Below are 26,226 nucleotides of genomic sequence, written 5' to 3'. Positions count from 1 at the left end.
GTACGTAACACGACCTAATAGGTTGAAAGTCGGTTTCGAATACCCTTTTTTTGTTGTGTGAGGTTATGTTTGCCAATGCGTTATTTGATTATTGTAAATGCACCTTGTTGGATACATTTTGGAAATAGTTTTTCCATGGCATTTGAAAGGTTCAAACTGTGAATCAAGGTTCATTTCATGTAGTAACGGGTCTTATAATATTTTGTGACGTGGTAAGGGCTGGCATTTCTGAATTACGAGTTGGCGATTAATTTGAAATCACGTAATTCACAGTCCGATTTTTGCATCCCAACAAATTCGAATTAACAAGGTTTTACCGTAGATGGTATTACAGCCCTAAATAGAGTAAGGTGCATTGATTTTATCCTTTTAAATAATTGTAAAACATCATGTATTTCAGATAGTACATAGAGAACAAGGTTGATAATTTGTAAGCATGGAGAAAATGCTTCAAGTTGAAACTGTTCTTTCATGCACTATGCTTGGATCCTCTTGTAAGTCCACTGTTTCAGTTCTTTATCCCACACGAACAACCTGCGATCGCCGATATTCATTCCCGAGGCGTAGAAGAAGTCCATCACATCAGGTATCAGCTTGTAGGCAACACTAGAACAGAGTGGAATGCAGTCTTTAACACGTTGGCTGTTATTTTTATCAATTTTGTACACTTTTAGTGTACAATGTGGGTTCATGTATATAGTTTTCATACACGTGCTTTTGTAAGGTGAGCAGACGTTCCACTTTAGTCAGTTATGTTCCCTTGTCCCCAGAATTTTATGGGGAGCTTCAAATTGGCTCGTTTTGGTGGATGATAATTTTTTTTTTTCTTACCCACCCAACGTGACCTCTTTGATATTTTGAAATGGGTACAAGTTTTCCTCATGTAATGTTCGCCATATACGTGTTTGTGGGACATTGATACGTGCAGAAGTCGCTGTGTGGTGGTGGTAGGACTACGCTGCACCATTTCAATAATGTTGTTGTTCCTGCACAGGTTGTTGAACTACACGGTCAGAAAAGAAATGGGAACTTGGAAGAATATCTGTTTCACGCAATGTACTGAAAACTCTGGTAAACATTCTACGATCAGGAATTCAACGTGTTGAAAAGCACCGACAGTATTCCTCGGCAGCAGCAGGGGCCTGTACCATCGCAGAAGCCATAAACATGGACCATTTCTGCATATTCTTTTAGTGTAGACGTGTGGCATTTTAGGCAGCGTATGTACAGACACGGTTAACCGATGCTTCTCTGATACACCCTCAGCCCCTCGCACTACTTCACTCGCAACACACCGTGGATAACTGCTCGTTCAGCTGGCTAGTTTAATGGCAGAAAGACATCCCGAGCAAAGAGACTGAAAGCAACGAGGTACGTTGGGCTAGAAAAATAAAATGTCAAAGAGGTTGGGTGGGTAAGACACATGTGCGCATCACTAGCCCAAAAACAAATGAACATTAAATGCGTTCTATCCCAGAAACAATTTGGAATAAGGCACATGTCCATATGAAGTTTTTTTTCTCTGAATGATCGTTCCTGTCATAGCCCTGAATATTGACCATTCCTCCCGAGAATATGGTATATAGATAATTTCATAAGTGGCATTAAATAGTATTTTTTCCTGATGATGTGGAAGAGTGGTTCAAGCAGTTACCAGTATGGAGGGTATAGAGAAACATGTTCAGCATCAGGACGTACCTGAATGGTGGGTAGACTCTGCTGTCATTTTGATACAGTGTATGTTATTCAAAAAGTTTCTAACACCAGTCTATATTTCAATTGATCAACCGTTATAAAAGGGTCTCTTTCTAGCAAATTTGGCATTGATGTAACAATAAATATTGATTGTTGGTTCCAGTTATTTAATGTAACACTTTTTGTTCAAAATGCACTCAGAAATGGGCTCAAAATTCGTGGTAATATCTTGTGAATCATCCTGCAGAATAGCGGAATTTTTAAAAGTAAAGAGGGACTTACAAATGATCCGGCATGGGCAGCGTGTTGAGCCCTTGTCTCCACTGCTGCAGCAGCTCGTCGTGACGGGCCTTGTACTCCTCCCAGTCTTCCACTTGAGCTCCTTGTGTACACAGATGAGAGCGGATCTTACAGACCACAGGCTCGCTGTCATACAGGTCCTGGTACTGGTGTGGCTCGAGCTCCACGACAGCTCCTTCCGCACGGACCTGAGGACACACAACCAGTTAAATCACAGAGTACAGAAAAACAATATATATATTTTTAGGAAATTGACCCTCAACGGGTTTGCCATATGACACAGTATTGTACGATGTTTGTTTTAGAAATATACAGTAAATGGTACCTTAAAAGAAGCATGGGTCCATGTACAGCCGCCTCGGCAATCGTGGCTAGGAGCTTTCTCCGAGGGCAACCTCTTCCACAACTCGGCCATCATCCCCAGTATGGTACCTCTTGTATCCACTAACAATCTGTAGTCGGTGATGAAGTTCACGTTATATTTCTCCATAATGTAATTGCATACTGGAATGTGGATTGCCTCCTTCTCAGAGTGCACATTGTGCGGCTGTTGTTTGCCTGATTCTAGACATACTGTTAGGTCCAACATTACAGAACGATCTCTCTGTCTATTGATGGGTAGAATATCTACTCTTCTCATGTTACCATTTTCAGCTAAGTAGTTCACTTCTTCATGTACTGCCCACTCATTATCGCGAAAGGCTTTTGCAACAAGGCCACGCGTGAATTGTGTGATGGTGAGTATTCCTAAGCAATGAACCAAATTGATAGTAGCCGAGAACATGGCCCAAAGTTTCAATCTTACCTTGACGTCTACCATACAAGCTTCTTACTGGAACCATGTCTGCCATCATTTTGAGGCTTTCAGTCCATTCTAATGTTGAAAGGCCTACCTTTTCTGCGAACCACGTATTTCCTTGAAGGTGTTACGCGAAGAGGGCAATTCTTTTCCCTTTTTTTTTAGGAAGGGAGCACCATTTAGAGAGAATGTGTATATGTATTGTACCAGGAAAAGTTTGTGGGTAAAGTGCATGAGTAGGACCTCAGGGAGTGGAACTTCGTTTTGGAGCCGATACAGAGTAGGATAGACTCGCAGAGCGAATAATAGATGGTTAAAATTTTTTTTTAATGACAATTTATTAATTCTTCACCCTGCAATATGATAATTGGACTCAAATCTGGCATTGAAATGAAAAGTTTGAACGTAACCTTCCTGAATTCTGTTCATGAAAATTAAATGAATATCACTGATTCCAAAGTCTTTCATGCTTGAGAATATGAGGTATTAGATTTTCAACTAAAGTCTTTCTAAATATAAGCACACACTTGTAATTGCAAATTGACATGAAAAATTAAATTTCTGTTAAAAGATTTCAGTTTTTCAGTTTGTAAACCTTGATGTATAGCACACTTGAAGAGCCTAAAGTCTTTCTATGAAATATGAAAATTAAATTTGAAAATTAAATTAATCACTTCTGAGGAACTAAGAGAACTCTGAAATATTTGTTCACACGCGGCACTGAAGTTTCCACTGTTCAAAATTAATGAGAAAATTTTATTCAGTTTGTTACTACTCACTTACTGAAAGAAATGTTGCTACAAATGTTGAAATATGGACATCTGGAATGTTCCGTGGAGAATCAGGATCGGCGATGTTCCCTTAACACACCATGTTGACGTTCCCGATGAGGTGATGACGGCTGGAACTGGATCATGTAGAATTGCAGCTTATTAAGGTGATTTTTCGCACACGAAAAATTCATTTAGTGAGAGTAGTTATCACTGACACTGTCATTTACTGTTGAACACAATTTATGGCGTAATTGAACTTCAAGGCGTTAAATGAATAATCACAGTCCTTCCTGTATGAAATACTATTTAAAGTCGTTACTGAAACATCCATAATTACACAGTTCACACTTGAAAAGGCAAATCATAGTCTATAATCACAGTCTTTGAATACAGTCATTAAGTCACTAAGGATTATTTTCTGCTTATCTTGTTATTATAACGTCATATTACCTCAGAAAAAGTTCGTAGTATTCACCCAGATTACTACTGTAAGTCGTATACTAATATGGCGTGAATAAAGGAATACGGTTCAATACTCGAAAAGAAATGAGTTCTGGTGATTCTACACATTAGTTTCTGCAGAAGTTCAATATCATGTGAAGTAACCTAAGTCTACACGTAATGATATATTCTGTGAACGTTAAATATTTGGTATTTGCACTTCAATAAGTTCACTCTTATTATATTCTCAAATGTCTTTAGAATTAGACCGTAGTCGCGATGTGAGATACTAAATACAGTGCGACGTCTTTTATAATTTTGTCGGCGATATAACTTCGTATTCCGGAAACGCGACGGCAAGTACTTTCACCGTGACTGCGCGGACATACTGTACGACTGTCTCGCTCTCACACACACACACACACATCTGTGCACTCGTCCTTGTACTGCGCTGCTCTGCCTGTTAGCCTTGACATATATATGCTGGCGCTGGGAGGGGTGATTTCTCTTGGCCATGTGACCGTGAATGCGTAATTTCTTTTAGACTTTAAATTATTATAACTCAACAACCATGGGATGAATTAATTCGAAATTCACAGGGATTAACTTTTATGATGTCTGCTACGATTCAGCGTTTGTCCCGTTGAAATTGGTTAAGGCGTTGAAAAGCTGCCAAAAGAAAATTCTTTTTAGAAATATCTCTAGGGGAGGTGAGGTTCGAACGACAGGTGACGTCACTTGACTCCGCCTAGTGCACTCGTGAAGTCCGGTTCATGCTGGAACATTCCTTTACTTAGATGTTCGTACGTCGGTCGGATCTTTTATGCTGGAATAACGTTTCTTTCGATTGATATGGGCCAGGACCTAGGCTTTCCTGGTACAGTATGTCTCAGGGACCACTAAACCAATTTCAGTAATTATTTCACCGTTATAAAGATTATTCCTTCCACATTATTATAGGCTTTAACTTGTCAGGGACGTAGGTAGCTTAAGAGAAGGCGAGCAAGTTGGAAGCAGCTGAGACCTTACACTGCTTTTGTGTTGTGTTTAATGTGATTTGTTTATAATGTGACTGTTGTTAGTGAATTTATACAAGTTATAATGTCATCCACTGATCTTTCATGGCTGGGTGAAACAGTGGAGGAAGTGGACTTGAACAACGAAAGTGATGATAATGAAACAGATGAGGTTTATGAAAGTGATCATAACACTGAAACAGAAAGTCTGCAAGTTCTGAGGAAGAAGAGGCACTTCCGTTGATCGAAGGCTGTATTCCATTTGTTTTAGAAAAGCATGGAATTACCCAGTGGGTCCTCCAGCTACAAATGTTTGAACCCGGAAACAAAATTTGCAAACAGTATTCCAGGAAAGATGCTGAAAGTGATGACTAAACACGATACGGGTAGAGCCCTGCACGGATGCGTATATCCACAAAGTTAGTGTCATACAAACTGTATGGCAGTGCAGATAATTTTGCTGATAATTTCCAAATAATGACGTTTATTGATTTTCACTCAGGTATACTCTTGTTCTTGCTTTTGGTTAGGTGACTCTTGACATTGGTATGGGAGAAGGAGCCTTGAGACCATAAAGCCATAAATCTGACCTAAGCCTAACTGACTCCTGACTCCAAATAATGGAAACAAGGAACAAAGTTCAATACGTCGGTAGTTGTCGCAAGAGAAAATCCCTCAAAAATCTGTGATTGTAGAGGTTCCAGTGCCAGGTGTCAGGCCTGCTGTATTATTTTAACAGATCTATCCGTTTCAATACCTTGGGTTTAATGTAGGATACTGTAGTTAAATATTTATATTATCCGCGGTTAACCTTTTTGCGGATGCGGATAACCATTCGCGGATGAAGGAAGTGCGGATGCGGATATTATTTTGTATATCCACGCAGGCCTCTAGATGTGGGCTTTTGGGCTTATGCCATGTCAAGAAAAGATGATGAAACTGTTTACGTTTCGCAGAGAACTTTGCTCCGCATCTTCAGAAGAAAGTCTCGACTGTTCGCGAGGAAGACTTCTACAATAATGAGGGTTTGAATTTAAGAATATTTTACCGTTGGAGAATTGTGGTGGTACCAGATGGCTGTATGCTGGCACAGCGCTCCAAGCGGGAGATGACGACATTAGGCTCCAAATGAGATGTTTTACACGTATGAAAGTACGACTAACAAATAATACACAGCTAGAATGAACCAGCTGGTGATGACGAGCATATGAATTTGGAAACCACCGAAATGAAATAATATAGAAAGGACAGGGAAGAGAACTACCTATGTTATTCCTTAATGGCAGGCAACTAGGTATTACTTAATTGATAGCCAGTGTCCCTGTTGAAATTGTTAGGATTTTTACGTATATCCACAGCTTCTCATTATTGTAAGATTTCAAGGAAGAATATTTAATGGGTCTTATTATTGCATACACACTTAGAGTTGATGCCTTCCTGGTCGGAAAACCCAAATGTTGTCATCAACTCGTCAATAACATCACAGGTCAATTAAAATTACCACTCTCCATTCCCTGACAGGCTCACAAGACGTGTGTGCATGCGCGCGCGTGCGTGCGAGAGAGAGAGAGAGAGAGAGAGACGATTGGTCTCTGACAAGCCTTCGAAAAATATCAACTTGTGTTCCGCATGTGTGAAGGCATCATACACTCAAATGCTATTACTTAAGAAACGCATAGATTAATATATTGCATCACCCGGCCACGCGATTATATGAAGCGCAATGCTAGTGTTTATTAGACTCACCTAATCTGAAAAAAACCCTACAACCTGTTTTCCAGTCATTGACCGGGTCAGGGATGGAATGAATGAAGCAGATATAGGCTATTAGTACGATGGGGTCGCCACTCCCCAAGTGATTTATTAATGACTGATAGATGCTATGAAATGAGAACGGAGAGTGTTGCTGGAATGAAAGATGACAGGGAAAACCGGGATACCCGGAGAAAAACCTGTCCCGCCTCCGCTTTGTCCAGCACAAATCTCACATGGAGCGACCAGGATTTGAACCACGGTATCCAGCGGTGAGAAGGCGACTCGCTGCCGTCTGTGCCACGGAGGCTCCCTCACCTAATCTATCAAGTCATAAATTAAAATCTTCCAGAATTTTATGTAATTTATAGATTTATTTTTTTTGCAAGGAGTCTGCAGGGCCCCTTAAAGCCTGGGCTCACCTTCATTGCAGGCCCTAACGTTATGCCCCTAGTTGAGGCGCTAGCCTTCTGACCCGAACTTGGCTCAATCTGGTGGTATTTCAAGGTGCTCAGATACGTCAGCTTGTGTCGGTAGATTTACTGGCATGTAAAAGAACTCCTGCGGGACAAAATTCCGGCTCTTTGGGACATAAACACAATAATATTATTATTATTATTATTATTATTATCGTCTTTCGTGTATGACCCCTCTTGACCAACTTTTATTCTTTTCCAATCCCTACAGCATTAGAATAGGTCTTCGCTTTCTTTTACCGATACCATCATTTTTCAAATTGTCAGCCCTCTTCAATTTCTCCCTCCAATAAGTGTTAAGAGAAGATGATTACTAGTCGTACTTCATTGTAAAATTCTACTGTCATCTCCATCCTGTAGAACAGGTTCTACAGGGTGTACCAGAAGTATACCGACAAATAAAATCAGGGATGCTCTTCCTGTTATGTTAAGAAGCATGGTGCACGGATTGACGGGAGAAAAAAATTATTTTCGAGAACATTAGGTTACTTGGACCGCAGATCAAATTGACAAACTCGCCGTATTTGCTATACCAGAGCACAAGTCGCTGCCATGCTTCAGGGAGGGGGAAGTGGAGTGTATGACGGAGACAGAGACAACGCTCTGCACATATGTACAAGTTTCCTCGCTCGACTCACACGGGACAGTCTTTGTCCACAGTTAGTTTATTAAACAGCTGTAACTACACACACAGTACAAGAACACACTGTAATTAAGAGACACTTGTCAGTCAGGTAATGCACCAGATCATTTCTCCTCTCGTCTGTTGTTCGTAGTAACATTCTTTGTTATTTAACATGTTTGAAGAAGCAACGTTGCCGCCCCACGATTGTGTACTCCTTCACTCAAAACTTTGTAAAAGGAATGAAATACTGAACGACGGAAAAAATACGCCCAATGATTTGATTATGGTAGATGTTCAATACATCCACCTCCTTCTCCGGTGCACAGTTTACGACGGTGTAATAGTGAGCTTTGGACTCTGTTCACAAAGTGTGGTGTGTCACTAACGACCTGGAAAGCTGCCTGTACTTTTGGTACAAGTTCATCTTCTGTTTCTACGGGGTTAGCATAATAGGGACCCCAGGGGTTTTTAACTTGGGAACAGGGGTTTGCGACCACCGAGCCCTCAGCTGAGTCCTGGTATTGCTTCCACTTACTTGTGCTAGGCTCCTCACTTTCATCTATCCTATCTGACCTCCCATGGTCATCTCTTTTTCCAACTCAACGGTATAAGAGCACGCGAGGCCTAGGGAGAGTTTCATTTTTATGCCCTTTTCTTTGGCCGATACCTTCATTTTTCGAAGTGTTGAGTCCCTTCCATTTTTCTCTTAAAACAATAATCACCACCACCACTCCACACAGTTGTACATACCTGCAAATGTATGAGCTCACCATCCTTAAGGTAGCTCCAGTAGAAGACGATAGAGGCCTCAGGACATTCAGCCTGAAACACACACACAATTGCTATTTTAATATACAGTCAAAACATTTCTTTTGTCTTATCTATAAAGCGAAAGTCAGTAACGTAGCCAGGAGCAACCGATGGGTGGGATATAGTTACAAAATGATGATTGATCAATCCATCGATCAATCAGTCACTACTAGTCTGCATTTAGGACAGTCGCTCAGGTGGCAGATTTCCTATTTGTTGTTTTCCTAGCCTTTTCTGAAATGATTTCAAAGAAATTGGAAATTTATTGAACATTACCTTGGTGAGTTAATCCAATCGCTAACTCCCCTTCCTATAAAAGAATAATTGCCTCAATTTGTCCTCTTGAATTCCAATTTTATCTTCATATTGTGATCTTTCCTACTTTTAAAGACACCACTCAAACTCATTCGCCTACTAATGTCATTGCACACCATCTCTCTGCTGACAGCTCGGAACACACCACTTATTTCAGCCATATTGAATTTCAGTATATTAAAATTTTACAATATATTTATTGATATCCACCTTTTCAATACTTTTCAATCCTTGTGACTGGGATATAATTATTCTACTTAGGTTGTTGTGGTACATGTTTTGCTTATCCTAGCAAGACATCATCAGCCACTCAATTCTGTAAATTATTCAGAGCTCTGAACCAGATGTTACATAAGTAAGATTGTCCCATAAGAACTAATTGTTTACAATAATTTGTGTATGATTATTTGATACATTTTGTTGGATCACAGTTTACTAACAGTGGATGGTTGAATTGCTTGATTATAACCTAAGATTTTAGAGGGTTGTACATTATTATCTTCCCATCTAATGGGGATAAAATGTAAGTATAATGTCAAAACACACCAGTATTGATGCTAAGTTAACAATCAAGACAAATAGGAGCCTTAATATTTACAAAGTTTTTGCAATATATTGAAGTGTTTGTATACATTCACACTCCTTTTGATTCAATACCATACAATAAAACTTTCACCAAACAAACAATATTATGCATGTATTACAATTAAATAGAAGTATGGCCTTATTATACTTCAAAAATCATTTAGTATTTGACTAAACACTAACAGAAACTAAAGAGACTGCCAGACTAACGAATGCGCGCGGCAAGCGGGTGAATCATCCCTCGGTGTCCGTGATCCTGCTACCCTTCCTCACAGCGCATGCAAAGTCTTCACTACTTGCTGTGGCGCTATACAAATTGGTCAGCCACGAAACAACATTTTGTGTGCATTTCCGCTAATAATTTTGTTAATAATTTAAGAAAATAAGGGAGAGATAAGACAACAAGGCTTGTACAAATGGCTATTGAAAATAATTTCTATAATTCCTAGTTTCAGCTGGCTAAAATGGAATAAAAATGTAATGTTTTCTCCACGAAATGGGGGGGGGGTGCCCCCCCCCCCCCATTCGCCTCTACTGCAATTGCTGTCTAATGTTTCCAACTCTAGGCTTGTATATGTCAAACTATTATTGATATTTGTTGGGTTCAATCAATGTAGAATTCAACGTGAAATACATCTCTTTCATTACTAACTGTGTTTCCATTAATGAAAGTTTATCAGCTTTTCTCAATACCACATGGCCCAATTTTGTTCATATTTATACTGACGGATCCAAGACCACAACAGGCATGGGTGATGCATTCTTCTGTATTGAATCTCAGGTGTCAAGAAAGTACTGCTTACCTCAAGAGACGTCTGTCGTTAGTGCAAAAATTTTAAGTATCCGTTCAGCCATTAGCTATGGATTTGTCACTTCCGTAAGATTCTAATACTTTCTTACTCACAAAGTACCCTTCAAAAGCTACGAAATTCTTGTTGAGACCTGTCTACTCATCAGTATGTATCAGACACTTTGAACCTGACTATACCGCCCAGAAAGCTGCTCAGGAAGACAATCATCTCCTATGGATTAAAGGCCACTCTGGTTAACGATGAATGGGATAGCAGACCAGCTATTGAAAAAAGCCACAACATGTGAACACCACCTTTACAAACAGTTACCATATTTTGATTTCCTACCAACAATCAAGCAACAGGCCTTCAGGGAATGGTCTGAATACTGGAAAACATCACAGCTTGCCAAGAGGAAAGCACTATGATAGAATTCAGCCCACGCAAATCTGGTTCAAGAAGTTAAACTAACATGAAGACACCTTTAATAAGAATGCATCTGGGTTATGGATACTATCCGAGTCGTCTCCACAGGATATACAATATAGTAGTAATTATATTTTCAATCTGTTGTTTTGAAATTAAACCTTTGTTGGAACGAACTGCAACTGTGACGGAACAGCACAGTAATAATCTTGGCCATTCCGAACAGAGCCGTGCTCTGATTTAACTCATTGACAAAATGATCAAAGACCACATTTGATTTGTAAACCCATCTCTGCCTACGTTACTATCCTCCTTAAGACACTGCTGGTTGTATAAGGGGCGATCAAAAAGTTTCCGTTCAACGGCCGTACAGTCCTGAATCTGAGTGCCAATCAGGCAGAATTACTGTGAGCGTTGAAGTACTCATCCCTCCGACGCACTAGGTTGAACATCCCCGTGTGGTAAAACACCGTGTCCTGCTGCGTGAAGAAGTCCGTAACCGCCTGCTGCACACCCTCATCCCAACAGGAAGCGTCGACCCTTCAACGCCTTTGTGAGGGGGCCAAAGGCGTGATAATCACGTGGGGAGAGATCAGGACTGCAGGCCTCTTGTTGTTGTCCGTAATGGATGAGGCTGGCCTGCCAGATCAACCAGCATTTTGTGTCGAAATGCAACTCGCACAGAACTGTGTGCACCATTCCACAACGGTGATTTACGACAGACATGCTGGCCCATACACAGTCTTCATTCTCCGATGGATGTCCACCGGTGTTTGTCCTTCAGCAGCCAAGAACAGAATAAGAGCACGTTGGTCCTGTTTGGACGCATTTGTAAGAACGTCACCGTAGTTCACGTGGCGCCATTTAAAGCGTGCACCTTGGCACGACACGACTGCCTACCCATGTGTGTGCTTTAATACGCACATCAATGTCGCGCTACGTTGCATGTCCGCTGCAGCAATGCCCTCAAACGGAAATTTTTTTATCACGCCTTACATTTCTTCGTCTGTGGGGTTCAGTCCGAATGTTGGTTTGTAGCAACTCTCCGTGTTACCCATTCACTCTTTGTAGGTAGCTGTCCCATTATTTGATTGATGTATGAGAGCCATTGTTGTTGTCAACAATTCTTCCATTCCACAAAATTTTCCGGAATTGTGTACAGAAGACTTTCGTGTCTTAACACATGCTCTAGCCAGTTTTCTTTGAGTCAGAATATTCCACAAATTGGGCTCTCCCCAGTCCTTCTTAACGTTTCCTCATTCCTTACTTTAACCTGTCTTTTGTGCTTCTGAATAAAGGTCCAGGTTTCACTATTATACAGTACCAGGCGTTTTTTAAGAATTAGACCAATAATAATGTTATTTGCTTTACATCCCACTAGCTCTTTTTATGGTTTTCGGAGACGCCAAGGTGCTGGAATTTAGTCCCGCAGTAATTATTTTAACCACTCAACGTAGAGTGCGATACACTGCACGCAGACTCCCCAACACACTGTCGTGCATTGCACGTGCGTAGCAGCTTCTGCTTTTTGCTTCTATCTAGCGAACATTTCCTGAACTGTAATTAATGTAGTAAGATATATCTACATCTTTCATTTGATGAGTTTTTACCGATTACATATAATATGTAGGATTTGTGAGTGAAAGTAATGATCGTGACATTGATGTTGCTTTTGATATATGGGGAAAGATTGGCCGTAATGTTCTTGATGGTGGGTTTGTGTGAGAAATATAGAGGATGAAGGAAAATATTTACGGCAAATTATGGGTCTCAAAATTCTGCAAAGAACTGCTCATATCCTGTGTGAAAATGTTCAGTTGTTTTCTACTGTTGAGTTTGTAAAGATGGTAGTAGAATAGGCAGATATATATGCTCAACATCGCATGCAATCACACGGTATGTTATTTCCGTTTTGATCTAGGGTAAATGAATGTGTACCGGTTACTGTGGAGGAAATGTATGTAGTTTTTGCATTGTGTGTGTTAATGAGCATAGTTCAGAAACCTGTATTGAGACCTTATTTCTCAAAAGCTCTGGGTACTAGCTTCTTCTATATTTGGTTCAGCCATATCTCTTGTTCAATTTCAAAGCTCAGAGAATTTCTCCATTTCATTGACCTTGGATAATTCCAGTAAATTATGCTGTTTGTGGGTTTATGCACTAATAAAAAACTGAACATTTTGGTAAAATCCATTGAACTGCCTGTCATTTACGCCCAATTAACTAAAAGCCTGCACTCATAGTGTGCTAGGTGCTATACTCCTCCCACAGCACAGGGTAGCCAGGTAGTGAAAGTCGTCCCACGCTGAGAGGTTAAGTGCCAGTAAATCTACCGACACGAGGCTGACGTTTTTGAGCACCTTCAAATACCACCGGACTGAGCCAGGATCTAACCTGCCAAGTTGGGTCTAGAAGGCCAGCGCCTCAACCATCTGAGCCACTCAGCCCGGTTAAGACTTATACTGATATTTTTGGATGCCACGAGATTCGTTTTATAAAGGCTGTTTTGGCTTGTCTGATGTGATTGGCAATTCTTTTTTGTACTGGTTTCTTGGTGCAGACTCAGATATCATCTCATGGCAATGATTGGATAGGACAGGGTGGTGTGAAAATGGGAAACCATGGACAATTATCTTCACAGCTGCCGAGAGTGGGGTACAAGCCCATCATTTCCTGTCGAGACACATGAATTTCTGAACACAAAGAAATTCGAAACTTGGTTGAATGACACAATGAGGACTATATCAGGGACCATTCAGTCTACACCTTTGGAATGGCTACGAGTACTTTCTCTCATTCCTCTCCCTCATCTCAGAAGACAAATGGCACTGAAAAAAGAATGGCTTAAATGCCATGAAAATTCTCTCCTGCCAGTACATCAGGACTGCTCATATCAGGTTCAACTCAAGGAAACCATCATGAGGAGAGACTGATCCAAAAACAATTTAATGTGAATCAAACATGCCGCAATATCTGGTTCACTTCAAACCCAGACAAACTAGGCTTAATCCTGGATGCAGTTAACCGTCGTCCTTGTTTCAACCTATCAAAAAAATCTGGACGTCATTAAATTGAATAAAAACCCAACATGACAGATATCAATTCTGGAAACATAAGTGGAAGGTAAGCGAGAACCTTTACTGTGACTGCAGACGTGCTCCAGACTCTCCGACATATCGCTATGGAATGCCACTAAGGAAATTCAACGGAACAATGCAGGACATCCACGAGGCCATTGACAATTCTGTGAAATGGTTGAGCATGTTGGACATTCAACTCTGACACTACTACATCATGTGATCTAAGTCTCAATCTGTGTATTTTAAGACTACTCAAATATGTATATAGCTGTACATTTTTTAATCATTGTTTGTAAACTTGTGCCATACGAAATAAATAAAATAAACTGTTCAGGGTGGCGGCTACAGAGAAGGAACTTGTTTTTTATTTGTTTATATGCACGTTATACATGCTAAAGATGATTTCCACCTCAGCTAGGATCTCGCTGACATTGCAATCTTCGACTACCAGTATTGCCCAGGAATGCTCCCCCAACTTCAAGAAAATGTACTCCCAAATGTCACACAGTCACGCTAACCAACTGCTCAGGGATTCAATTATGCTGCCCTGAGTATAGTAGAGTGCAACAATGAATAAATATTGAAATTTAATTACCAAGTCTCGCGCCTTCCTACCACGACGATCTGTCATGATAACGAACCCATCTGACTCCAGACGACGTAGGAGGACCGTTCGGGCCGTCACTCTGCCCTGCCTGGAATACACAAGAGACACACACGTAACAGTGAAACATACAGTGACAAAAAAAAAAAGTATTTGACTAGCTATAATTAAAGTCGGCATTATGTTGTTGCAAATACTGCAATGTTCGCCAAACGAAGACTTAACTGCCAGCGTATGCTGTTCAGAGTCCATTTATAAGTCTTTGTCTAAAATCTCACTGGCACAAAATCTACAGTTCTAACCCTTCAGGCAAGCAACTCAATGTTGAAAACATCCTAGGGATGTGAGCTAAGAATTTTAGGTAAATACAATATAATAAAGTATGAGAATATATATTCTTTATTTATTCCTAAAATTGACAATCCTTTTCTTAATCATCTTTATTTGGTCGATTAGATCAGCAGTTTGTCTTTTCCTACCATTACGAGCGCTAATGTGAATTAATGCAGAGATTCACTTAAGCCCTTATAACCACATTCGGTGTGGACATTTTCCAAATAATAAAAAAATAAAAAAACTGCCTGAGGGTATTGATGCATGAAACAAATTACAGAAATAATTATGTACATAAATAAGTTAATTTGGTTAGGATTTGAATAAAAAAGAAGATGAGTAAAGAAAAAAGCGACTTTAGGCTGTTTTTTTTTTGTAGAGCTATGCAAGACTCACAATTTTAAATCTTTCCGGACCCTTTAGCCATATAACTGTCAACTAAAAAAATAAATCTAAACAAAATCAGAGCTAATCTCACTTCAGCTTTCGGCACAATTGATGAAATTGCTTAATTTTACGTTTTTCGTAGTATTGGGACCCCCACTTTGTCAGCTAAGAAATGTTATCAACATTATTTATTATTATTATTTATTTAGTGTATGGCTTTACAGATACAACACACAATGATTTTGAAGAACAAACTATATATTTATATCTAGGTTATTTATATAGTTAACTGTCTCTGGAAGTGCATGAGCAAAGTCACTGATATCGCCACTGTACTCTCTTTTTGGACATTCACTGATAATGTGCGGGATGGTCTGCTTAGAAGCACCACAGTTGCAGATAGGCATAGGAATTCTTTTCCACTTGTAGTGGAAATCTGCGCAGTTATCATGGCCCGATCATATCCTGTTAAGAGTAGACCAGGTTTTCTGAGGAAGCTCAAATCCAGGTGGTAGCAAAGTTGACTCAGCCCTAGTATCTTGTCTTCCCTGCCATTCTTTAGTAATATTGAAGTTGGTATTCTTAAGTTCTATTGCAGTTCTTATTGGTGGATTTCGGGACCTTAGACGATTCAGATGAACATCGGCGATGTCGTCATGTATTGGTAATTGGGGATTATTTATTAATTTCTTAAATTCCCTGAGGAGAGCATTTTTACATTAATATGTATTTCAGACAAAATTTAATGTTAGTCCATTTGAAACATAGTAAAACTCAAATGTTATGTCATTACAACAACATTGCAATGTATCATAAGTTAATCAGCCCATGTGAGAAGTTTAATTGATATTATTAATCGTGACAATCACAACAGTCCACCAACACGAATTTGGAAATGTCAAAACCTGGAGCTCTGTACCGTTTCATATGCGGTCCATTTGTCCACATGTTTTCAACACATTTCCATTGCCTCAATAACGGGTATTACCATCTCTAGCTGCAGTTACAGCTGTGATTCGATCAGGCATGCTCATGATGGAATCTCGAATGTTCTCTTGTGGTATGAGCTCCCATTCTTCCTAGAGCGCTGCCCAAAGTTGAGCCAGTGTGTTCTGGGAACGACTCCTAGCACGTCTCTGAAGCATATCCCAGACGTACTCTATAATGATAACTACGGGACTACGAGCAGGCCACACCACTGTTCAATTCCAACTTCATCCAGGTACTCACGTACACAAACAGCAAGGTATGGGCGAGCATTGTCATGGATCAGGATAAAGTTCTTGCCAATGACAGGTGCAAAAGGCACCAGGTGATCCACTAAAATCTCCTTGATGTATCTGTGGGCTGTCAGACTTCCATTCTCAATGAACACAAGCTCCGTGCTCGCATCAGTGGTAATCCCAGCCCGGACCATCACAGAGCTTCCATCGAACGGTGTTCTTGCGGAGACATGGGCCTTACCCATATTCTCCCCCTTCCATCCAATGCCCACAAATAGAGTCTGGATTAATTTGTAAACAGCACTGAGCTCCACTGTTCCACAGTCCATTTTCGATAGGTGTTGGTGAATTGCATCGTAGAGGCATGGTGCTCACACATAAGCAGAGGTCCTGTGGCGGACCTCTTGTATTTTAAATCCGCTTCATACAACCTCCTCCTTACGGTCCTTTCGCTGATGTTCGTGCCCTGTACTTGCTGCAAATGATTTCTGGCCTCCACAACTATTGTGTTTTTCAGGGTTTGTTTCAGCTCTCAGAACTATACCTTTCTCACGGCTGTGATATTTCACTTCATAAGCATTCTGGTATGAGTCGTGGTTAAACCATGTCATAAAACAATGCTATATTGTACAGTATTAAACATCATTTCCCTTATGTTTTATTATATGGTACAGTTTTAGTTCTCCCAAACACCTTTAGATTTTAGCATTACTAACAACCGGCTCATTGGGCAATCAGCGTTGTGAGTTTTTCCCACTACGACAACCAGCAGCTTCTTGGGCAACGCTAAACGCACATGTTTACAAGATCAACACCTCTAAAATGAAATGGCGTATGGCTTTTAGTGCCGGGAGTGTCCGAGGACATGTTTGGCTCGCCAGGTACAGGTCTTTCAATTTGACTCCTGTAGGCGACGTGCGCGTCGTGATGAGGATGAAATGATGATGAAGACAACACATACACCCAGCCCCCGTGTCAGCAAAATTAACCAATGATGGTTAAAATTCCCGGCCCTGCCGGGAATCGAATCCAGGACCCCTGTGACCAAAGGCCTGCACGCTTCACTCTGCCCATCAAGTAATTGCTAGTGCTTGAGCGCGAAGTGGGCTGAGTTGAGCTGAATAGCTATTGGTGGTTGGCAAAGACATGAGTTAGGCAAGGCGAGTTCAAATATACAAGGTCTCTCATATGGACCCAGAACGAACAATGTTTGTACTCTGCGCTTTGGCAGCTTCCTCAGCCCAACTTACGTCGCGCGCGACCACCCCGCTATAAGCATGGATACAATCTTATATGAAATTTTACCTTATAAAAGATGCTGCAAGAGTCATACTTCATAATGAGGGACTTCATAAACACTATTACTATTTTCTGCTCAGCAATAGCGAGAGTTATGACTGTTCACACCACCATCAAGATGAAACCAGGCGTCATCCGAAAAGAACACAAGGCACGGTTCGAATAACGAACATTCAGTGATGCAAGATACCACGCACAATATCTCACTTTTGTGGCTGGATCAGCAGTTTTACACAAAGGGCCCGTGTAAACCTGTACAGTTTGATGCGTAACAGCTTTGTAGCTCTGTGGGGCAGAAGAAACCGAAGCCCTACATGTTTTGCTAATTTTGTGAGTGATTAATTCGGTGATCGTTCAAGATTCGCACCAATGTCTTCTAGCTTTTCCTCTGTTAAAACTTTTCATGTGCGTGCATGTTTATTTTTTATTTTTTATTGAACACTGAGCCAGTAGTTTCACATTTACTGACAATTACGTGAATCGGTGCTCGTGAGGGTGCACTTCACTGGGAAATTGCGTACCCGTCGAGCCGACTCGTACTTAAAACAACTTTTACGTATGAAAATACGGTGTTGCAATAACTGCCTTACCATGTTAACAGCTGTGATTCAGACTGGCTACTGATGCTTGGTCGAACATGTGCCCACTCCTTGCAAGGTCAAGAACTATGCGCGGGCCTCCCATACAGCTGCTTAGGTCTCAGAGAGGAAAAACGCTGCTGGACGGTCTGAGTTTACAAGAGAGGTTCTGTATAGTATTTGAAATATCAATTAAAAAACACTAAAAAGAGTGAAAGGAAACTAATCAGGGGTAGGCTCAGCCTTAGAACCTTAAGGGGTGCCTCTCCCATGCTACTGAGTGTAATATTGCTTCCACTCACTTGTGACAGAATTATTTTCATTTCTCCTGTCCCACCTCTCTTGGCCGACTCTTGTTTTAATCAGACCCAACGGTGTTGGGTTTGTGAGACCTTCATGCCTTGCCAATACCCTAATGCTTCGTATGGTCAGAACTTACAATTTTTTTTCCCTCTGATTAATGTTAGCAGAGGATGGTTGCCCAGTTGTACTTTTTCTCTTAAAACAATAATCACCACCACCACACAGAAGAAAATAATTGCATCTCAATGAATCAAATGTTCCTGCTATCTGTTACTTATACCTGTTGGCTGTGGCAAACACGAGGGCATCTGGATTTAGATGGCCGTTCTTCTTGGCTTCCTGGCGCCATTCTTGGAACATGTCCAGGGGATGCTCTGACTTCAACTTGATCTCATCCAAGCCAGACTCTCCCAGAATAGTACATCCGTTCTGAAATAGTAACAATAGCAGTTGACTTATCAGCTAATTCTTCCCTTTGAAAATCCATAGCCTGTTTCCAGTTATTTGACCGGATCAGGAATGGAATGAAAGAAGCCCCCATCTAGCGGCGAGGTAGGAATTGTGCCGGCTGCTGAAGCCTGTCGCACTCCTCTGGGGCAATGATTAATGAACGACAGATTAAATAAAATTATATTGGAGAGTGTTGCTGGAATGAATTATGACAGGGAAAACTGGACTACCCGGAGAAAATCCTGTCCCGTCTCCGCTTTGTCCAGCACAAATCTCACATGGAGTGACCGGGATTTGAACCACGGAATCCAGTGGTGAGAGGCCCACACGCTGCCGCCTGAGCCACGGAGGCTCCTAATTCTTCCCTTTATTTTCTATAATTATTTTAATATATATTAGCGGAAATGCGCACAAAATGTCATTCGTCACAGCTAACCGATTTATACAGAGTGTATTCGTGATGATGTTACAAACTTTCAGGGGTGATGGAGGGCGGCAAACGGATCAATTTGAGATAAGGAACCGTATTTCAGAAACGATCAAGTCAAAAGTTATTAATAATGAATCGTTTCGATAATTGTTTCTTCCTCCCCGCCTAAATGCAGCAGTGTACTACCCACGTTCCTGGAACACATCCCATTTGCCCTTCATCAACGGATGTGGTTCCAACATGATGGAGCCCCGCCACACTTGGGACTGAGGGTTCGTGAACACTTGGATCAGTGCAAAGTGGATAGGAAGAGGAGGTCCTGTTTCGTGGCCCACTCGTTCACCTGATCTCACCCCACTTCTCGCTGGCTGCGGACACTGTTCAAACAACATCGGGGATGTTCGAACCGGCACAACGGAAATTTTTGCGATGATGCCATGCCTGAATTGACGCAGCGAGGCGCCATTTTGAACATTTGTTGTAACTTGTGCAGGTAAACGGACTGAACCCATTAAGCAGTGAAAAAAACATTATTTTTTGGAATATTAGTCTATATTTCTCTTGAAATGAGATCATAAAGACCAGAAAATGTGGGAACAAAAAGTATTTACAATAAGTTTAGATTCAGCATAATGTTGCGTTTACGCAACTTTGGGGCTAGTAGGCATCTTCATTTAGCAAGAGTGAAATTGTTGGAAACAGTCTGAAAGAAGATGAACATTGCATTTTTGACACTTGTAAATTGTTGTGCTTTTGCACAGTTGGCATCTTCTTCTAGCTTTGTTTTCCTCTTGGATTATGAAATGTCCTATTTGATCACAACGTTCTTCCATGGGTAAAGCTGCCTTTGATGGTCGACCATAATTAGAATTGTCTCTCACTTCTGTGTCAGTTTCTTTGTTGCCTTCCCCATCATCACCACATACTTGTCCGTCTCCATGGCTAAATGGTTAGCGTGCTGGCCTTTGGTCACAGGGGTCCCAGATTTGATTCCCGGCAGGGTCGGGAATTTTTACCTTGAATGGTTCATTTCGCTGGCACGGGGGCTGGGTGTATGTGTCGTCTTCATCATCATTTCATCCTTGTCACGACGTGGAGGTCGCCTACAGGCGTCAAATCAAAAGACCTACATCTGGCGAGCCAAACTTGTCCTCGGACACTCCCGGCACTAAAAGCCATACGCCATTTCATTTTTACCACATACTTTATGATCTTTAGTGTCATCACCTTCAGATTTCATCAGGGCCAGAGCTATATATGATCTGAATTGCAGCTGAGAGATTTTTCATTGTTTACTAGTCTATGTATTTCCCAAGAATTGATGATGACACTGTCAACCAAATTTATAAACAGAGGCTACCACCACTTTTTACCCCTAACTCGTATCCTGTAATTGGCAATGCCATTGTCATGCAGATCAATTCCACCCATGTGTGTATTATACTTATAAATAAATTTAGGCTGGGGTACAGAGACACTTTTCTTTTCTTTCCTACTGTACCTTTTAGCGGTTGCTAGTGGTTGTACAGTACTACTGTTGGTTGCCACTGTCATATTTGAATTGTCATTCCACCTGACCATCAAAACTTCGGCTTCATCTTCGTAAGCAAAATCGAATGAGCCCTGGGCTTTCTTCTTCAGAGGTGAGGAGGGTTCTAAAAGACACTCAGCAGTACAGTTTTCACGAATGGTACCGATTGCAAAAAAACCTTGAAGTTTCAACATACGGAACAATTTGTATGATGAAAATAAGTTGTCAAAGAAAATGCGGTGATGAGATGGATTATTTATAACTGGCAGCAAGTCTGAAACCACTCTTTCACCCAGAGAACAGAGTTTTCACTGTCTAGTCCCTTCCTACCATAAGCCATAAAGGAAAAGAAATGGCGTATGGCTTTTAGTGCCGGGAGTGTCCAAGGACATATGGCTCGCCATATGCAGGTCTTTTGATTTGACATCCGTAGGGGACCTGCGCGTCGTGATGAGGATGAAATGATGATGAAGACGACACATACACCGAGCCCCTGTGCCAGCAAAATTAACCAATTAAGGTTAAAATTCCTGATCCTGCCGGGAATCGAACTCGGGATCCCTGTGACCAAAGGCAAGCACGCTTAGACTATAAGGCATAAACTGATATAGATAACCTACACAAACACCATATCTTGAAGCCAAAATGTACAGGTTTTTCTTTGATAAAAATCTTGCAGGAATATCTTCCAAAATATGGCACCATTTCCTCGTCGATGAGGAAATTATGTGAAAAAATTCTGAAGTGAAGGTTCTTCTTGTTCATTACGTTGAAAACAGGCCTCAATTTTGAAAATTTGTTATTCTGATCCAGTAGACTGTTATCTGACTATTGCGGGTTTTGTTTGATTGTCGTAAACTTCTTACGGCTCATGCATTTTCTAACTATTGTTAGTCCTTTGTCTTCGACTTTTGACCAGTACAACTTCATAGCCGGCAATATGTGATATCCAGAAAGGATCCTTATTCCCATAAATCACTTTAGACTTACAGTGCTTAGCTGGAAGGAATGGTGGTTATTATCGTGAGCATATTTGTTAGTATAATCGACAATTATTTGCAGAACTTGTGAATCGAAGTACAATGAAAATACTGCGTAAGGTGACTTACCAACTACATTGATTTTTATTTCCTCAATTTTAGCTGATTATTCTCAGATTGGTGAAGAACTGTAGACAGAAGCAACTTTTCTCCAGTTCAGGAGCTGCTCCTTCTTTCTGCTTGCTTTTTAGGTTTCTTTACAGCTGACCCTCCAGGTTCATACTTTGATTCTTGTTCAGTACTTATATGTATTTCAAAGGTACCAGCCATGTCACGTACTTGTTCCTCTTCCACAAGAGGTCTTTGTCTATGTCTTTTTCATCCATTACTTCATTGACATCAGGTGGAATATAGACAGCGTCAATGTTATCTGCATTCACCAAGTCATCTTCTTCATCTTCATCTTCTTCTTAGATAGCTACGAGTTCTGCCACAGTTAGTGTTTTCTGGTAGATGTGAGACATGTCTAAAAATGAACAAATCCTAATGTAAATAAGAAAGATGTTACACATAATTCCACAGCAAACAAAAAATATGTCCTGTTTATAAAATAATTTATTTTATAGTACAGCTTAGCATACCTTTCTTGCGATGACACACAGTGTCATACTTCCTCACTACACAACAATGAAGGAACAGAGATTGCAAGTACAATCAAGTGAGCTGTCTATGAATCAGGAATACATCCTTGTTAATCCCAAAGTTGCATAAATGCAACATTATTGAAAATTAAAAAAAAAAGCTTCATGTGATAGATTTGTTACGGGGTTACCCGTGGATCAGCAGAGGTGAAGGAAGGTGTGGGCTGGAACGGGTCTAACTACAAGGCCGAAAGATTAATTAAAATTTAAATAAAGGTTATATTTTCAATAGACAACAAGATTTAACAAATTTTCACTAGGTGAAATAACAATGAAAATTCAGGTACAATAATAATTTTACAAGCGAGAACACAAGTTTTAGGGGATCATTACAAGATCTGGGCTACGAGCCCCAAGATTTATAATTCCTGAGCTCTCAGCTCACAACCACAATTAACCACAGAGCAGAAAACCCCTAATTACATGGAGTACTTGCTCCCACCTAGTAATATCAAGCCTCCTAGAGACACCTTTTAAAATACCAGAAAGAGCTGACCCACTCTCAATCTTTCAAGCATATTAAAGGCAATACCAGACTTTTACACATAATTGCCATCGAGGCACAACTTACATCAAATGAAATGGGGGTATCTCGTACCCAACCTACTGGGCCTCACTGGAAAAGAACAGATTAATTAAATGGCCCAAAATACCAAGGTGAATGGAGGCGTTGCTTGCACTCCTACATGAAACCTCATAAAACCTAAGGGGCACTAGGCCGATGATACAGGGGCTATTCCCAAACTAGCGAGGTGACTCGTATAAGAAAATTTTAATACATTAAGAGAAGAAAATCAGTTATGAAAACGTAGTCACCTCAAGTCAAAATGAAGGGGAGCTCGAGAGGGTAAGGCACTCTCTATCCCCGATTTACAGTTACATATTAAGAAACTTTTACATAAGCCGGCACTAAGTTACATTTTTCAAAAGGGCTAAACTGCTGAACTAGCAAGAATTAAAGATGTTAAAAGGCCATTACCTTGTAGAAGAGCTGCAGGCGGATGAAAGAGGTGCTTCCTACCTCCTGCTATACTTCCATACAGTAAGCTAGATGTTGTACGAGTGGCGGGGAGCCAGGAAAATCAGCAGTTTTTATATTCTCGGGGAAGATTCGAGACCTTTCATGAATAATTAAGACACACCCACAATCGTTTATTGGCTAACTAAAATTTACACATCAAAAATTTGGGAAGAAAGACACAATTGGCTGAAAATTAATGACAGAAATAATTGATTGGCTAACTTCAAAACTGGCAGAAAGAAAAGATTTATATTGCCAACCCACAAATGCAAGAACGAAATTTAGTTATAGGAAAACTTATGAGTATAAAATATCTTCAAGAAAAGTTCCATCACTTCGCACCAGGGTGCATGATCATAGTTTTTTGGTAGAGACATCTGTGAGAGAATGTCCACACTTCTTGATAATTAGTAAACAAAAACAATTCGAAATTAACACAGTGACATCTTCTGATAAACGGTTGAATTAATTCAGTTTCAAAGTTCAGAGTTTCAGCTGTAGAGGAGTACTTTAAGGCGGAAAATTAAATGTGCGGCGTATAGGTGTACCAACCGGTACAGATTCATTGCGTGAAAAAGACCTATTTTCGTTCAACTATATCTATAAAATTTGAATATATAAAAACAGACGCAAAATATCTATTCTATTTCAAAGAAAAACCTCAGAACTCAGCCCGATTACATGTTGTGTTTTTTCAGTCTTGAAATATTCAGAAAAAATGCCATTACATGTATTTAGTGTGGACAACTGGATCAACTATATTTCCAGGATGTCCTTTCAACATATCGATGCTTAAAATTAAAATTCACTGAAACCTTAAGTCGGAGCAAAGACAAAAATAAAATGTTGAGTTAACGCAACGTTGGGCCTTAATGGGATGAGTAAAATTTTGCTTAATTTTGACTCGATAGTTTTCGGAATATAGTTCCTTATCTCAAACTGATCCATTTGCCGTCCCCCATCATCCCTGAAAGTTTGTAACATCATCACAGAAAGTAGTGGAGGAAGGATAGCAGGGGTATATTTTTTGCCACTGTCACAGTTACTGGGGTATGATTCACTCGCTTGCCACGCGCATTCGTCAGTCTGGCAGTCTCTTTAGTGTCTGTTAGTTTCTTAGTGTGTAGTCAAATACTACATGTTCTTTATTGTATAATCACGCCATACTTCTGTTTAATTGTAGTACTTGTGTAATATTGTTCGTTTGGTGAAAGTTCTATTGTAGGGTATTGAATAAAAATCTCAAAAAAGCTATTACCGCACTTAAGTTGGTAAACTCTCAACCTTCACCTCTCTATCAAAATTTGCTCAGAGAGTATAAAAACTTACAATTGTGTAGATTTGTTTTCAGCTTTGATGTATATAACCCACCCCCCACCCTCCCCACCCACTATATCCAACATTTTGTTGTTGTCTGTATATTTCCCCCCCACGTCTAACTCCAAATCACCGCTACTGATATTAAGTAGCCTATATGTTAACCAAAGATTCCAGTTGTTTGCTTGTCAAATTGGAGCAGTCCATCAAGTAATTTTACGTGAAATAAACCAATAGAAACGGAACAAGGATAAAGTATGCGCCAAAATGCAACAAAACATTTCTTTTCTCAAAAACTGTTTGACTAACAAAGACAATTAATATACATATTTTCTGGGAAATAGAATTTCAAGTAGGGCTACAACAGGACTAACCATTTAGGCAACGTATTCAGTTTTAAGGGTCCCAGGCACAGGTTTTCCTCTGACTTGCCTCACATTGTTATTTCGCTACATCACCCACATAAAAGATGCATGTAGCCTATGTGTTAACCAAAGGTATAAGCTATAAGCTTGCCAGATCTGAGGACCATCGGTTCAGTCGTTTTTACATGAAAAAGCACAAGGAAAACCACTGGAGAACAGCTACTGAACTTCCAACAGCAAACTGCAAAAGTAGTTTCCTATAATTGTCTGCTAATTTACGAGGGCTGTAAATACAGTAGTGGCAACGTAGTCCAGACACTCGCAGGAGATCGGGCATTAGCAAATAGGATATGGGAGCGGTCAGGTGGCGCTGTTGTCTATGTGTAGTGTGCAGTTGGGAGTGGTGTTGTTGTGTGGCAGTGAAGTGAAGAGTGTTGATTTCACCGCAAGCATGTTTTCAAAAGGTGATCACCATTCGTGGATTAAAATCGAGGTTGCCCGTGGCAAAACGTATCAGATTGTTATCGAGGATTACGTGAAGTCTGTGGCAAGAATGCATTACCATATAGGACGGTTGCATGATGGGTCAGGGCATTTCGTGCAGGTCGGAATGAGACTGTGGATTAGCACCGCACGGATCGGCCGTCCATTTCTCAAGATGAGATTGACATTGTGAGTGGTCTTGTTTCCGTAGACCATCAATGGACTACCTGGGAATTATCCCTAGAGGTTGGTCTCAATCATTAAACGGTGTGGCACGTACTGACGAATGGCTTAACTTGAGGAAAATTTCATCCCGTTGAGTTCCACATCAACTCAT

The 26,226-nt window shown here is 40.5% G+C and overlaps 1 protein-coding gene across 2 annotated transcripts in view; it reads right to left on the bottom strand.

Annotated features, from left to right (window-relative positions):
• Positions 1-373: 373 nt before the first annotated feature.
• Positions 374-26,226, bottom strand: part of LOC136884864 (pyridoxine/pyridoxamine 5'-phosphate oxidase) — a 31,202-nt gene continuing 5,349 nt past the window's right edge. For both annotated transcript variants that reach the window (XM_067157153.2, XM_067157154.2), the window contains exons 2-6: positions 18,892-19,040; positions 14,480-14,579; positions 8,628-8,699; positions 1,978-2,183; positions 374-606 (exon numbers count right to left, since the gene is read on the bottom strand). In XM_067157153.2, the coding sequence (XP_067013254.2) occupies positions 477-606; positions 1,978-2,183; positions 8,628-8,699; positions 14,480-14,579; positions 18,892-19,040 (657 nt within the window). In that variant the 3' untranslated portion in view covers positions 374-476. The remainder of the gene's footprint in view (positions 607-1,977; positions 2,184-8,627; positions 8,700-14,479; positions 14,580-18,891; positions 19,041-26,226) is intronic.

The sequence above is a fragment of the Anabrus simplex genome, chromosome 13, assembly GCF_040414725.1.
Source record: "Anabrus simplex isolate iqAnaSimp1 chromosome 13, ASM4041472v1, whole genome shotgun sequence".
Lineage (NCBI taxonomy): Eukaryota > Metazoa > Arthropoda > Insecta > Orthoptera > Tettigoniidae > Anabrus > Anabrus simplex.
The sequence above is the reverse complement of the archived record's forward strand: the minus strand, read 5'-3'. Positions and strand labels throughout refer to the sequence as shown.